General features: G+C 34.9%; 3 protein-coding genes across 5 annotated transcripts in view; 1 reads left to right on the top strand and 2 right to left on the bottom strand.

Moving 5' to 3' along the window:
- Positions 1-3589, bottom strand: part of LOC100184376 (voltage-dependent L-type calcium channel subunit alpha-1D) — a 29104-nt gene extending 25515 nt beyond the window's left edge. Inside the window, exon 1 of one of the 2 annotated variants that reach the window (XM_026834165.1) lies at positions 3373-3589. The gene's annotated coding sequence lies outside the window, so the exon portion shown is untranslated. Of the gene's footprint in view, positions 1-1579; positions 1935-3372 lie in introns of those variants that run through there. The other variant, XM_026834166.1, reaches the window with a different exon arrangement.
- A 1305-nt stretch (positions 3590-4894) lies between these two features.
- Positions 4895-11492, top strand: LOC100186774 (protein dcd1B). Of its 2 annotated transcripts, XR_717220.3 has the most exons (13): positions 4895-5017; positions 5503-5635; positions 6403-6500; positions 6978-7048; positions 7950-8058; positions 8568-8697; positions 8761-8865; positions 9219-9334; positions 9589-9699; positions 10081-10198; positions 10643-10859; positions 11135-11246; positions 11390-11492. XR_717220.3 is itself a non-coding variant. In XM_002129152.4 (12 exons), the coding sequence occupies exons 1-12, from the start codon at positions 4943-4945 to the stop codon at positions 11184-11186; spliced, it is 1335 nt and encodes a 444-aa protein (XP_002129188.1). In that variant the 5' UTR covers positions 4895-4942; the 3' UTR covers positions 11187-11350. The 2 variants fall into 2 exon arrangements, 1 of the variants encoding a protein (XP_002129188.1); XM_002129152.4 differs by lacking the exon at positions 11390-11492 and having other exon boundaries at positions 11135-11350.
- LOC108949456 overlaps positions 11199-15006 on the bottom strand; it is a 12717-nt gene continuing 8909 nt past the window's right edge. The window contains exons 3-8 of the mRNA XM_018811708.2: positions 14554-14698; positions 14026-14164; positions 13854-13931; positions 13509-13590; positions 11991-12125; positions 11199-11656 (exon numbers count right to left, since the gene is read on the bottom strand). Coding sequence (XP_018667253.1) covers positions 11574-11656; positions 11991-12125; positions 13509-13590; positions 13854-13931; positions 14026-14164; positions 14554-14660 — 624 coding nt within the window. The 5' untranslated portion in view covers positions 14661-14698 and the 3' untranslated portion in view covers positions 11199-11573. The remainder of the gene's footprint in view (positions 11657-11990; positions 12126-13508; positions 13591-13853; positions 13932-14025; positions 14165-14553; positions 14699-15006) is intronic.

Raw genomic sequence — 15006 nt, 5'->3', positions numbered from 1 at the left:
AGAACATTCAAATAAATATTAAACCGTATGCTCACGACCCCCATAGACTGTTGTTAACTATATACACTAAATTTATTTTAAATTGGATTGTAATGGTTGGGTATATTGTTAAACCCAAAATTCATTATTTATTTGGTAAAACCTGCACGCGTTAAAGGTTTATTTTAAAAAGACGAATGTAACTGTATCACGTTTTCTTCATTATAGTAAAACGCTCAATATTGTACATTTTGATATTTAATCATGTTTTGAATTTTTTTTAATAAAATATTTATTTAGCTTATAAATATAATAAGGCTAATTAAAGGGTGACAAACTAAGTTAAAAAGTTGAACGTTTGTATACTTGTGTCTAAAATTACTTTAGCAGAACAAACGAAATAAACGTTATTCCAAAGAGTAGTAAAAGTTTTTCATTTATCAAATACAGTTTGTGACATCCAATGCAATAACATCTCACACGCAAGGATAATTCATTGATTTATTAATTTAGTATCCATATTCGAAAGAACCAAATTAGATTGCGCAACCCTCGGCTCAAATGCGCCACCTCGAGGCGGAAAATATTTCACGCAACTCATTTCTAGTCCCGCAATAACATATCGCTTGAACGGATACCGGATAGCGTTCATTTGATGCCTAATGAAATCACTGAACTATATTTAACGCACTTCCCGCAAGCTTATGCAGCCAGACTAAGGTTCAACACGTAACGAATCATATCTATTTGAAGATAAATTTTTCTGAAGCAAAAAGGCGGCAATTTATTTCATTGCAAAAATTTTGTAAATTATAAGTTAATACTTTGTAACCACAAAACAGTTTTTAAATTTTTAGTTTCGAAACAACCCATTGTAAGTTATACCAACGTTATCTTTTTGTGTTTCTAAGTTACATACATATTTATAGTGACTTATATATTTATCATTTTGTAATAAAGCTCATAAAACAGCGAACGTTAAAACATCTACAAAACTTTACAGTTTCCATAACTATTATAGCAGAAAGGGAAAGATGGGACACCTTTGGTACATAATATTCAGTTATCTTGGTCGCGTTTTTAACAACGGTCTATGAGAGTCGTATAAGAATATAGTTTTATTATTCTGTGAATGTTCTTTGTTTACTACCAAATGGAAGGAGATAATACTTTAAAAATGTGCCCCCTCTCACCCTAGTATACCTATATTGTCTTAATTTAAAGTTTATCAAGCTATTAAAACGCAACGTGAAGTCAGATAAAGACTTCCCAATAAATGCAAAGGTTAAACCATAATATATAGTAGGTTGGGGAAACATGGGACACTTTTGACACATATTATCTAAATATCCTGATCGTGTTTTAAACAATCAACAACGACCTACGGGAGTCGTGAGAATAAGGTTTTATATTTCTTTAAATGTTCTTTGTTTACTACCAAATGGGACAAGAAATTGGCATAAAAATCCCTATCATATATGTAATACGGTTTGTAAATTTGTAAAAAAAAGTATCATTAACTTAAAGTTACGCAGATACCATACAAGACACTGTGATATAAATTTTGTATTCAAAACATAAAAAATCACACATTACTTACATGGTGTTGGTTAGCAACTTGACCTTAGGTATCGACCAGTAAACAAATTAATATCCTTCCCAAATTTCTCGGAGTTATCCAAATCCAAACACGGTACAGTTAATTGCAGTAAACAATTGCCTACTAAATCCAGAAATCGCCTATCTCCAATCCAACGGCTGTGTACTGAATAACCTTGACCACGAGACAACCCGGCCGGCGAGCAGAATAGGCAGGCGAGGGATTAAGTCTGCCAGTCGTAGCGAACTGTTAAACTGATCTTACGTAGCTCTATTCTCTCCTACCTCCTACTGTAGGGAATGGGGAAAACTCATTATTTCGATTGCTCTCTTCCAATTCCAACTAAGCTGCTAATCAATAAAGGAATAAAAGCAAACCCTTGTCTGGTTTACACGTTTAGCTCCCGTCGAAATGCACAACAATACAGTAAACGTAATATCGAATAAAAAAATTAAACCGCCATAATACCGTACTGCGGCTCGAACCCGGTTATACACAGGGCAAGAGCTAAATGGATATAACAGACTAATACAACATCATTGATTCTTTCCGAACGGTTTAACTAAATCGCGCGATAAATAATTCAGGTATACGGAAACTTATCCATAAGGATTTGACCTCAGCTAAAGCAGGCCGCGGACAAACATGGGGCAGAAGTTTTATGCCAATTATTTAATCCATGCCATTTCAATTAATTCGATCAAAGAAGTGCCTGCGATGGCCCCGCACGGAGCACAAATCGATAGCGCAAGGTCTGGCGAGGCCACTGCGGTGCGGCTATTCCGCATCTTTGTTTATCTATCGATTATTACCACAGCGGCAACTTGAACGTATACTATTGTTTGTGGAACAACATATTTCTTTAACTATATACACAGACGGTTGGTTAAAAATTTCAAGAATATACAGAAATGTAACGACTTATACTGTAGTCAAAGCGAGTAGAAAACAGAGTATAGAATCCCATAGCGGAAATCGAATTTAGTTCTTTGGAATTTGAATTAACACATAAAGGGAAACGCGATTATAATGCTTTTAAATGTCTAAATCTGAATTGCTTGATTGCACAAACACGTCTTTAATCAAATGCTGCACTCGATTTCCCGTTAGTGTTTCGTATGTATAACAGCGTCTTGCATGCTGAGTATGATATCACATTCGAATACAGATTTATTGGCACCCGCCGTTGTCCCTACTGAGATAGCGCCATTCATTAACAAATCGACAGCGGCTGGGGAAATACTGACCCGCTCCGTAAACGATATATTCAAAAGCGATGGAAAATTTTAATCTAGTATAGGATAAATAATGTAAACGAATTCGTTTGTCACCTTTGAAAAAACTGACCGAAGACAGTGACAAAAGTTTTTCAATTGACACGGCAACAAAATGGTAACACATAATACGTTGGGGCAAGATGGTCCGTTTTTTTTCCATTCTATTTTATCGTCCCATTTAGTATATATATAGTAAACAAAAAGTATTTACAGATATGTATAGCGGTAGCCCCGCGACATGATTATGAAATACAGGATTTAGGTACTAAATAACCGTATTCATTCTCTCGCACAGTACTATGGGAAGGGGAAGATAGGATACCTTTTCATTCTATTTTCTCGTTCCATTTGGTAGCAAACAAAGAACATTCAAAGAACTATATACCCATATTCTCACGAACTCCATAAACAGTTGTTAATTGTTTAAAACACGATCGGGATTTTTGGATACCATGTGCTAAAGGTGTCCTGTCTTTCCCCGTCCTATGATACAACAAATTTTTGTAATGAACTTACCGCATATACGAAGTGTGTGTTCTGATATAGACTTGATACACACCGATTTCCCTCCATACAACCCCTTTGCTTTTTGTTTGTTCTTCCTCTTGTTGCAAAAGACTGTACATTTTTACGATTTTTAATACTCCATTTACCAATATACTCAAGCAAACTTTTTTTTCTAAAAAAACGGTATCCTATATATCCTTATATTTTATCCTAAAACATAGATTTTTTTTAATTAATCTGACGCCAGAAAATTTCAACATATATTTTACATATGACAGCTGGGCCGCTGTGTTTTCGGCGATAAAAATTCAATATTTGTCTTCCGTACTCATTTCCACTAACAAGCAATAAAATATACGTATTACAATATAGGCACACACATTTACTGTTATATGTGCTTTACTAAATCGTTGCCGGGCGTAAAATCCGAATGAGCACGGCTTGAGGATACAGTATAGAGATTGACGGCTGTCATCTGCTACGCCAAACTGTGTCAATTACAAAGTTAACGACGACAACACATGTAGCGACTCCTACATAGTGTCATCAGTTATGACAGCTATGCGAACCTAACCCCTTATGTTGGTTTTAAAGCAATGTTTAACTTTTACCCGGCAAAAAATGTCACCATTCTGAAAAAAAAAGGCAATATAGTAGGGTGGGGGAAGATGGGACATCTTTGACACATAATTTCCAAACGGCCTGATCGTGTTTTAAAGAATTAACAACGGTCTGTGGAAGTCGTAAAGATACGGTTTCATAATTCTTTGAATGTTCTTTGTTTACTACAAAATGGAAAGAGAAAACAAAATGAAAAGGTGTCCCATCTTCCCCCACCCTACTACATATTGCATAGTGGGGTAAGATAAGTTTTTGTTTTCTTTTCCGTCCCATTTGTCAGATGTCGTGTAAACTAGATTTACGGGTTTTTTAATTCGTGCTGCCTATAATACAGATTGTCCTGTTGTGCCTTAACAAGCTTTTACTACATAAATACAATCAACTAAAAAGTCACCTCCTTAACACCAAAAATCCAACCGCCACGTTTTCTGGCCTTGCGAAAATACTTATATACGACACAATAGTCGATGTTACGTCACATCTGTTGTGACGTTAGAATTTACGGCCAAGCCCCCCAAAAAACAGTTTGTGATAGTGTATCAGTAAACAAAGAATATTAATATGTATAAATTCAAATACAGGTTGCAAAAATAGAATGTACATTTGTAATGTAGATATTTAGGCTATTATCATCGAAAAATATCAAATTCGAGTTTTTTATTTTGCTATGAAGTTACGAATATGTGTCAATTTTGATTAAGTTCTTATAAAAACGAAGTTGGGATTACGTATTGACCTTGTAATGGTGCAACATTGCATTCATTCCTATCTACATTATCGTGTTTGCAAATCCAGTATCATGCATATTTACTGCACGGTCAATTTATAAAACAATCCGTATTGTTTGCGTTTTATATAAAGCAAACACGCACGTGATGCACTGTAATTATTAGCTTGTTGCAAAACAACTGCGAGCAAAGCGCATTCAGACATTACGCATTTCTTGATTGCAGGCGAAATGCGAACTTACTTGCTCGTCTTAATTGCTGCTTTGTGCGCTTCTAGCAGTCTTGCTGCAGAATGCCACGGCAAAGTAAGTAAGATGTACAGTTAAGTGTTGTGGTTTGGTATAGTTTTGTTGGAAAGTCGTTTAGCTTGAGTAGGAAATGCTATGTTAGTTTTATAACATAGTCTATCCATGCACGATTGTATTATAGGTATAGTAGGGTAGGAGAAAATGGGACACCTTTAGTAATTAATATATAAATATCCCGTTTTTTTTTAAACAAAGCTAGAGTTGTAAAGATACGTTTTTATGATATTTCATTGATTTTTCTTTGTTTACTACCAAATGGGACGAGAAAATAGAATAATAAAAATGTTATATATCTCTCCCACCGTTACTATATATAAATATGCAACGTATTTTATATATGTAAGGTGTTTTAATACTAAGGTACAATTGTAAAATGAGGTTATTTGGTTACACCGTTCCGTAATAGCGTAACAACGATCAGGCATTCGCAATTCCTCACAGAACGATCGGTAATTAAGAATATAACGCTCAATCTGTTGCAGCCAAGTCCAGATGCTCAACCCAATGAAAATTTGATCCAAAAACCTGATTTTAAGTTGGCTGGCTCCACGAAAAACGGAAAGTTGTATACTGTTGGTACCGGCAACGAAGTACTAAAAGTTTTGCATGTTTGGGGTACGTATAGTAGTGTGGGGGGAGATGGAAGACCCTTCAGTAGGCCTACTTAATATCTTGAAACAATAACAACGATTTAGTTGTTGCAGTCATATAATTTTATAATTTTTTGATGTTTTTGTTTACTACCAAATAGAATGAGAAAAAAGTATGAAAAGGTGTTACATCTTCCCCCAACCTACTAGGCTATACATATGACTTAATTTATCTCGGTAATAAGTTACATCTGTGGGCACCTATTGATTTAACAGAACACCCATGCTACAACGCCCGACGCGTTGCACTGCCACGCGAGCATTAAGTAATATACACATTTATTTTGTCCTTCGGTAATTCGACCAAATTTGGTAAAAAATATGTTTTAGTTAGTCAAAGACACCCATTTTAACGAACAAGGCCCGAAACTCCTGGTAAAAAATAACCATCGCCAATTTATGAATGGAACACTTCAGACCCAGCATCACGGCCTACTATAGAGATATCTCTAGTGGGCCGTAGACCAAAGCGTGAAAAGTAGGTCTTATTTTCAGGTCATGCATAATCAATAAAGGAAAGGGAATGATTTTAAAACTTTTACAATTAAGTTTAAATCGTACTGTTTTTCTACTTGACAAAGAAGTGGGGAAATTGGGACACTTAAGCACATGCTGTACCATTTTTATATTTAATAAAATAGGCGACTATAAATGTTTTTTTAAAACTCATATTACCCCGTGTCTCACTTTACCCCAAACTGCTATACACAATTTTTGTATATTCTTTCTTAGGTACTCCTTACGAGATGGGTATCGCACATGGTACATTANTAAAGAAAGAAGCAGCCGACTTTATGAATCAAGTCTGGAGCTATCTAGAAGAACAAGTGGTAGGTTAATTTACAAGAAAAGTGTAAGCTTACTTTATCCTCGCCTGGCCGGGAAACGGCAGTCGTTATAACACGGGTATTAATACGCCTTGCGTGGCAGCTTACGAGTTACCATGTATATTACTTTGTGGGTGGTTATTTTTTGTAGGAGTTTTTTTATTTTTTATATTGCTGATAATTGGGCAACCCATTATAGTGACCACTGGGTTGGAGCAATTACCCTTGTGTCTTGCCCAAGGACACATACGCCCACAATGGTAGCGTGGAGCCTTGAATCCATTACCTCTGAGTTACAGGCGCGCTACCCAATTTGCCACGGCGCCGGATGCTACATAGTGTAACGTCGTAAAATTTTACACCGCCTAGGCCCTTTTAAAAATTTTCACCCTTCTAGCTGCAAAAAAACGTTAACCTATTTTAGTCCGCTCGTCGTTACAAAAAAATTGTTTGTATTTTAAGTTTCCTTTCTATTCTTAGATCGAGGCCATCAACAGCAGTGTCAATTTGAAGTTCCGCGACTGGTTTCTTCGCGATGTCGCAAACCTTGGGTATGATAATCGGATGTTCTTTAATATATTTTATTAGTTTTAAAAGACTTTATTGATTTTTTTAAATGTTGTTTTTAAACTGATTTTTAAACATGCATTAAAATAGTTATTTAAAAAATATTTTAAACTAAAATAAAAAAATTATCCGTATTTTTGTTCTAAATTAACCGTATTTTAATCTATAAGCAAACGTAAAACACCATTATAAATCAAACGTGGCTACTAGGTATAATATAGTAGGGTGGGGGAAGATAGGACACTTTTTATTCTAATTTCTCGTCCCATTCAGTAAACAAACAACTTTCAGAGAATTATAAAACCATATACTCACAACTCTCATAAGTTCATAACCCATTGTTAATTGTTTAAAACGCGTGGATTTTATGTGCTAAAGGTGTCCTGTCTTCCCTTACCCTACTATATTGATGTATTTTTTCTTTGTCTGTACGCGATTTAAAGGTTATTCGTCACATTGATTTAAAAGCGTGACATTATATACGAATTTAAAACGTCTGCCGTAGCAGCCGCAAATAAAAGAAAATAAAAAAAACATGACTCGTCTTACCCCAACCCACTAAACATGTGTAAAATTGACTTATGTGTGAGATACAATGCGCTTACTTGCTAGCTTTTCAAACAGTACGATAAAAGAGAATAAAAGCATGGGCCGCCCTAATCCTACTTATTATACATAGTAGGGTGGGGGAAAATGGGACACTTTTTCGTTCTATTTTCTCGTCTTATTTAATAGTAAACAAAAAATTTTAAAGAGTTATAAAACTATAACCTCACGACACGGTAAGGATGACATTTTCAAAACACAGTCAGGATATTTGGATGTTATGTGCTAAAGATGTCCCGTCTTCCCACACTCAAATGTATCTTGTATTTTCTTCTACAGATTAGAAGCTGCGTGTGACTTGGAAGTGGCTGTGACCAAGAAATATAGCGGTGGATATTTCTTGGAGGAAATTAAGGGATTGGCTGAGAGTTGTGGTGTCGACTACAAAGTAAGTATATACTGAAAGTTCAATTCACTTATTTGTGAGTAACTATACATTCATTGTAACCAGATATCAATTATAGCACTAATAACCCATATCAATTGTTTCGTTAGCTCAAAATACCTTTTCAATTAAAAAACAATTAGCGGATATATAGTACTGTGGGATTAGATGAGACTCCTTAACCACATTATATCCAAATGTCCTGATCGTGTTTAAACAATTAACAGCGGTTTAAGAGAGTTGTTTGGAAACGGTTTTATAATTTATTAAATTTTCTTAATTTTTTTACTAAATGGGACGAGAAAATAGAATGGATAGGTGTTTCATGCTCCCCCACCTTACTAAATTTAACAGCGTACAAAATATATCAAACTATACCGCTTTAAATTTGTTGTATCATGCTATATGTTTGTCTATAGTTACCCGAAATAACGCAAAGTTCCGTAAACGCTGGTCTTACAAATTTGTTTATGGTTCATAAGCAATATTAAAGCAGTTGAAACGTATTTCAGAAAATTCTTCGTATCCATATGCTGGGAGAATTGACCAAAGGTTCGTGCTCCATGTTCGGTGCATGGGGAAATGCATTGAAAGCTGGGCAAGGTGTTTTACAGCTGAGAGCGTTAGACTGGAATATGGACGGTAAGAAATAAAAAAACTGCGAAATGAAAAAAAAGTCGAAAATTTATAAGTATATTTTTTCAGGGCCGTTTAAGAATTACCCCCAGCTTACTGTTTATCATCCAAACGCAAATCAGACTGATGACAACGGAAAACCTGCACACAGCTTCGTAAATGTCGGATGGACAGGTAAAAATAAATTAAAGTCACAAAGGCTATATTGCATAGCCTATACGCTAGTAAGTTATACCCACGAAATCTATATATTTACGAGCCGTGACATAACATAAAAGTGTGACAAAATCTGTGACTTTGCGCCTCCAGTCATAATTGCCTGGCGGGGCAACGGAAGTCGTTATAATGTTCTGTTGCAAACACCCAACGAGTTATACCATAAGCTTTATAGGGTAATTTTTTAAAACCTGTATCTTATTACATTAAGGAATGCACATTGTGACCAATTTGACATTGCGCCGAACAAACCTATAGTTTTATTGTATTGCTGTACAAATATAATTAAGCTTGATGTTACACACATATAGGTTGGATTGGCTCCATAACTGGCATGTCTTCGTCAAAACTCGCAATATCCGAGATCGGGGTTTCATTTTCAGATGCTTCTTTCGGTAAAGAATCTCGGTTTGGTATTCCATTTACTGTGAGTATATATATATAGTCTATACACATTGATCCTTTTTTCAAAATTTACCGAAAACGTAGTGATTTGGTACGTTTGTATTTTTTTTATCTTTAACTGGCAGAGCAACGACAGACTCGTTATATAACATGGGTGTTCTGTTTCAACACCTCGTGCTTGTTCACGAGTTACCGCATATGTAACATTGTGTGTGAATATTTTTGATTTTTAAGTCTAATCAATACTATACATAATGTTAGTTTTAATGTCCGTAGTACATTTTAAGAGACGTGCTTCAATTTGATTACACTTTGGATGATGCAATAAACCGCATGGCGAACGCTCATCGAACTTGTGACCTTATTTTTGGAGTCGGTGATGGAAAAGTAAGACAATAGACAAATATCTTTTACTTAATCTTTGTAAATATCGACGCAGTAAATAACTATAGGAAGGTGGCGGAGGACGGGACACCTTCAGTACATAATATCCAATTATCCTGATCGTGTTTTAAACAATTAACAACGGTTTATGGAAATTCTTTGAATAGGTATAATTCTTTGAATGTTTTTAGTTTACTACCAAATTGGACGATGAAATAGAATGAAAAAGTGTTTCATCTTCCCCCACACTACTATATAATGACCAGTATGCAATTTCACCATATTATAAGGTTATTTTGGCAAATTTCTTCCGTCAGATCACTCTGTGGTCTATTTTAAAATTGCTTAGATAATATCCTAATAACAAGCTCTTAAATTGCACAGGAAAACCGAGGATTCCGTGGCGTGCAGTATTCTGCTTCTGTGGCAAACTTTTTTGACGACCAAAATATGATGCCAGTTGCAGAATGGCATCCGAAAATCGAAAACGTTGTCTATTTTGGTAATTTATTCACTCTTTAAATACTATCCAGGTATTCTTGGCCAAACCTTTCTTCCAAGCGTAATACATTTTTTACACCAGATAGTGTCATGGCCTATACTAAAGATAGAGTAGGGTCCAGGGTGGGGGAAGATGAGACACCTTTTCATTCTATTTTCCCTTCCCATTTGGTAGTAAACAAAGAATATTTAAACAATTATAAGACCCTACCATTACGAATTTTATAGGCCGTTGTTAATTGTTTCAAACACATTTAGGTATTATGTGCTAAAGGTGTCCCATCTTTTCCCACCCTACTATATCTTTAGTACGCCATGATGGTGTCAAAAGACACCAAACTGTTTAAACTAAGTTTCGAGCCTAACCTTGATCTATACAACTGATGTCAACTTACTATATGATTTCTTATGATTTACAACAACTTACTATATGATCACAATTTAGGAATGGACTGGCTTTGTCCAGGATACAGCGAAGTTCTTTCAAGACAACTGATGAAATACCATGGACAACTCACAGCCGAAACTGCAATCACAAACATAGTGTCTATTGAACAGTCTGGTTCAACGCACGTAGCTATATATGACCTCACAAACGACTTAATGTACGTTTCGTTCAACAAGGCAGATGTTCAAAACGGTCCGAATGCAGCCTATGATCGGTAAGTTGCGCCTTTTTAAGTTATATGCTAGGTAAAAACAGAATAAAACTAAAAAATCACCCACGAAGTTAAATTTGTGGTAACAGGCACGAGGTGTACGAAACAGAACACCGATGTAGCCGTGTTATAACGACTGTCGGTGCCCTGTCACGACCCTATAAAATGTTACATTTATGTAAATATAGGTCGAAATACAATTTTACCCGTTTTTACTCTAATAGAATCATAGATTAGAATTATGTAACAATTATGATAGAATTGTTACATATTTACAGGCCCTTTATGGTTTTCAACACTGCAAATTTGTTTTCTGAAAGTCGTCCATAAAACGTCTACTTACTTTAGTAATCAATTTTATTAATTAAGCATTTATCGTATTCACAGTAAATAGTACAATGACACTTTCTTTGAGGTAAAATGTAAAAAAGTGATTGCACAATGAGTAATTTTTGCATTAAATTGGCACTGTTAATAAATCATGTAATTCAAACTGAATTTTATTAATTAAGCATTTATCGTATTCACAGTAAATAGTACAATGACACTTTCTTTGAGGTAAAATGTAAAAAAGTGATTGCACAATGAGTAATTTTTGCATTAAATTGGCACTGTTAATAAATCATGTAATTCAAACTGGCATAGGGGTTTACATAAATTTAGCACTGATGTATTGCACACATTTCAAACTTTTATAATAACAGTAAGTACAGCGACCTAAACAATGTAATCGCTGTCTGCAGAGTCGGGGGAAGGCACAGTTTCAATAGTAGTTGGCAGCATACACGACTTCACCACGCCTGTGAAATGTTATGATCAGAACAGTTGGCAGTTTCAGAAAAATGATGAGCCAAACTATGTGTATAATGTTTAAAACTTTCTACAAACAATGGGAAAATACTAAACCGAAATTAACAGTAATAGCAATTGATTAGAACAAGTGGCCGTATCAGGAATATGAAAATATAAAGCTATGTTTATAATGTTTAAAAGTTTTTGCAAACGATAAAAAATACTAAACCAAAATTAACAAAAATAGCAATAGGTGTTTAAAAGGTGCATATGTATCGCCAGAATTAGTAATGTCAGTTGCACCTGCTGGCAGCGCATATATGACAAAACTTTGTATCCTACCCAATACGGATTGAGGTGATTTTCCCGGCAAAGCATGATTTGGAAGTTGGTTTGCTTCAACATCTTTAATGAACTGGAGGAAGGCAGATAATGGTGGGAATGTGGATTGATCATTCGAACAAGCATTTATATCTGCTAGAGTTAATAAATGAATGTAACTTACTTTATCCTCGCGTGGCCGGAAAACGACAGTCGTTATCACACGGGTTTAACACCTCGTGCCAGCTTACGAGTTACCATGTATGTTACTTTGTGGGTGATTATTTTTTTTTGATTTTTTCATTTTTTAAGTATGGCTAATAATTTGGACAACCCATTAGTGAACACTTGGTTTGAGCAAGGACACATACGCCCACAATGGTAGCAGCGACGAGCCTTGAACCCATTACCTAATGGTTACAGGCAGGCGCGCTAACCACTACACCACGACGCCGGACATTTAAATAGTGTTTAGTATATATTCTAATGTTAAATAGTTTTTAGTATATAATCTTAAAAAATAATCACCAACAAAGTAAAAAAGGTAACTTGTAAGCTGGCATGAGGTGTATAAAACGCAGTGTTATAACAGTTGTCGTTTTCCGGCCACGCCAGAATAGAGCAAGTTAGGCTCATTACACTCATAATCTAGTGTTAAATGTGTTTAGTATAAATGTAATGTTAAAAAAGTGTAATATAATAACTTTATTTTTCTATTAGATTAAGATGTTTAAATATTTTAAAGGAAAAGACAGGATATAGCAACGAAACAACAGTTGTTAAAACATGATTACAGTAAATTATATTTACAAATTAGCGTGGTCGCTACACCTAGCAGACAAATGAATCAGTTATGTTTGATTATTTTTAAGCTAAACTTCTAATGGAAACAAAAGTGTGTATAAAGACATGACCCAAAAGTTTCCTTGCGCAGGGGTTGATATCTAAGGAAAAGAGCTTCTGGAACTATAGGTTAATTTAGATAACAAAGGAATTATATTGATGGCAATAATACCCTTTTTGCATGCTAAAAAGTTAATGCGAATAACGATTCGCATTAACTCGTCATATGATAACTCGCTAACCGCGTTTTTTTGCATAGTCATTTGTTTATGCGCGTATCAACATTGAGTAAGCTTATTTTAGCGCAATATTATTAAATCTAGCTTATAAAATAAGTTTTAATACTTTATGGTGCTATTACCAACGAAAACCTATAAAATTAATACCCGAAAAAGATTAGGCTCTTAAAAGTAAAACTGTACTTTCACCTTACTTTTCTTTACTCGCATAATGCGACTAACAACCAACCTCCTGCAGCAGATGACACGCTTATGACGTTATGCGTGTTAACTTTGTTTTTGCGAGTAAAATAAAAGTGACCATGCAAAAAGGGCATAAGTGTCTTGTAACTCGACACGCTTCTGGCCAAAATATTTATAGAGTTTCTCAAATGGCATTCTGGTGTTTTTTGACTAAAATATGATAATTAGAAAAAATGTGCCATAGTTTTGATTGTAAGTATAAAATATGACCTACTTGATTTTGGAGAAACCACTGATGAGTTTCGAGCTTGTAGTTTTGGACTTTCAGCTATTTCAGTCAAATATGATGATACTGACTGTCCATAGGTGTAAACAACATGTGTTATGTGTTCTAATTAAATTAAATTAAATAGATAGTTTAGAGTGGGTGAAGATGGGACACCTTTTTATTCTATTTTCTTGTCTTATTTGGTAGTAAACAAAAAAAACATTCAAAGAATTATAAAACCCTATCCTTCCGACTCCAACAAACCGTTGTTAATTGTTTAAAACACAATCAGAATATTTAAATACTGTGTGCTGAAGGTGTCCCATCTTATCCTAGGTGGTATGTGCTTACTTTTTCATTTATTGAAGTGTCTGTATTTGATGGACTCTTTATACCAACATGACTGGTTGCATATTTCTGGTAAAGATCCTAAAAAAATAACTTCTTAACATCATTCACAAAACTGAATGAAATACAGAGTGCAAAAAGTTCAGAATATTACTGCAAAAAAATGATCAAAGACCTTTAAGTGGTACTTGGCTAAGTGGGTGCGTGCCATGGGGTCATGCCATAGATGGAGGCCACTGAATAATGGAGCCGCGACCTCGTCATCGTCCACCTCCATACCATGTGCATGCTTCAGTACTTCATACACTATGTGGCTGGGACAAGAGTAGAGTAATGAATGAATGAATGTAACTTACTTTATCCTCGCGTAGCTGGAAAATGACAGTTGTTATTACAAGGGTGTTCATACATTTCGTGCCAGCTTAACAGTTACCATGTATTGTACTTTGCAGGTGACTATTTTTTTGAATTCTTTAATTTTTTTTTATGTGTGGCTGATAACATGGACAAGAGGACAACTCATTAGTGACCACTGTGTTGGAGCAATTGCTGTTAAGTGTTTTGCCCAAGAAAATATACGACCCCAATGGTAGCAGCGACGAGCCTTGAACCCATTACTTCTGGGTTACAGCTGATAATTTGGACAGCCCAAATTTATAAAAAAAGCAAGTTACATTTAGTCAATTTGAATATATTTTTTTACCTGAAATCAGCTTTGTTACCAAGTTGTTCCAAGGCCCGAGAAACAAACTCGTTTGTGAGATGAACTACTTCTTGGTCGACTTGGCAAAAAAACTGAGAAGATAACATATCTGTGTCTATCTTGGTTTTAACCTCGTCCTTGTTGTCTAAAATGACAAGTAACATTTTAGATTAAGTAATTGTATCAGATGTTGTTTTAGTAAAGTTTAAGTGTCAGACAATAAAACACCATGCCAAAATTTTCACAAATTTTAGGTGAAAATAGAAATATGTGTGTGCAGTAATAAGTCAAAAAACATAAATACAAGGTGAAACAGTAAATGAATAAAATTTATTTTTTTATATTAAATACATAAAATAGTAACAAAAAAAAGAAAAATTGTTGTTAGATTTAAGTAATGGTAAGACTTCTTCAAAGGGGTGGTAGTGGACAGTATCAAACACAAATCTCACA

Source organism: Ciona intestinalis, chromosome 4 (assembly GCF_000224145.3).
Source record: "Ciona intestinalis chromosome 4, KH, whole genome shotgun sequence".
In the NCBI taxonomy this organism is placed as follows: Eukaryota; Metazoa; Chordata; class Ascidiacea; order Phlebobranchia; family Cionidae; genus Ciona; species Ciona intestinalis.
The sequence above is the reverse complement of the archived record's forward strand: the minus strand, read 5'-3'. Positions and strand labels throughout refer to the sequence as shown.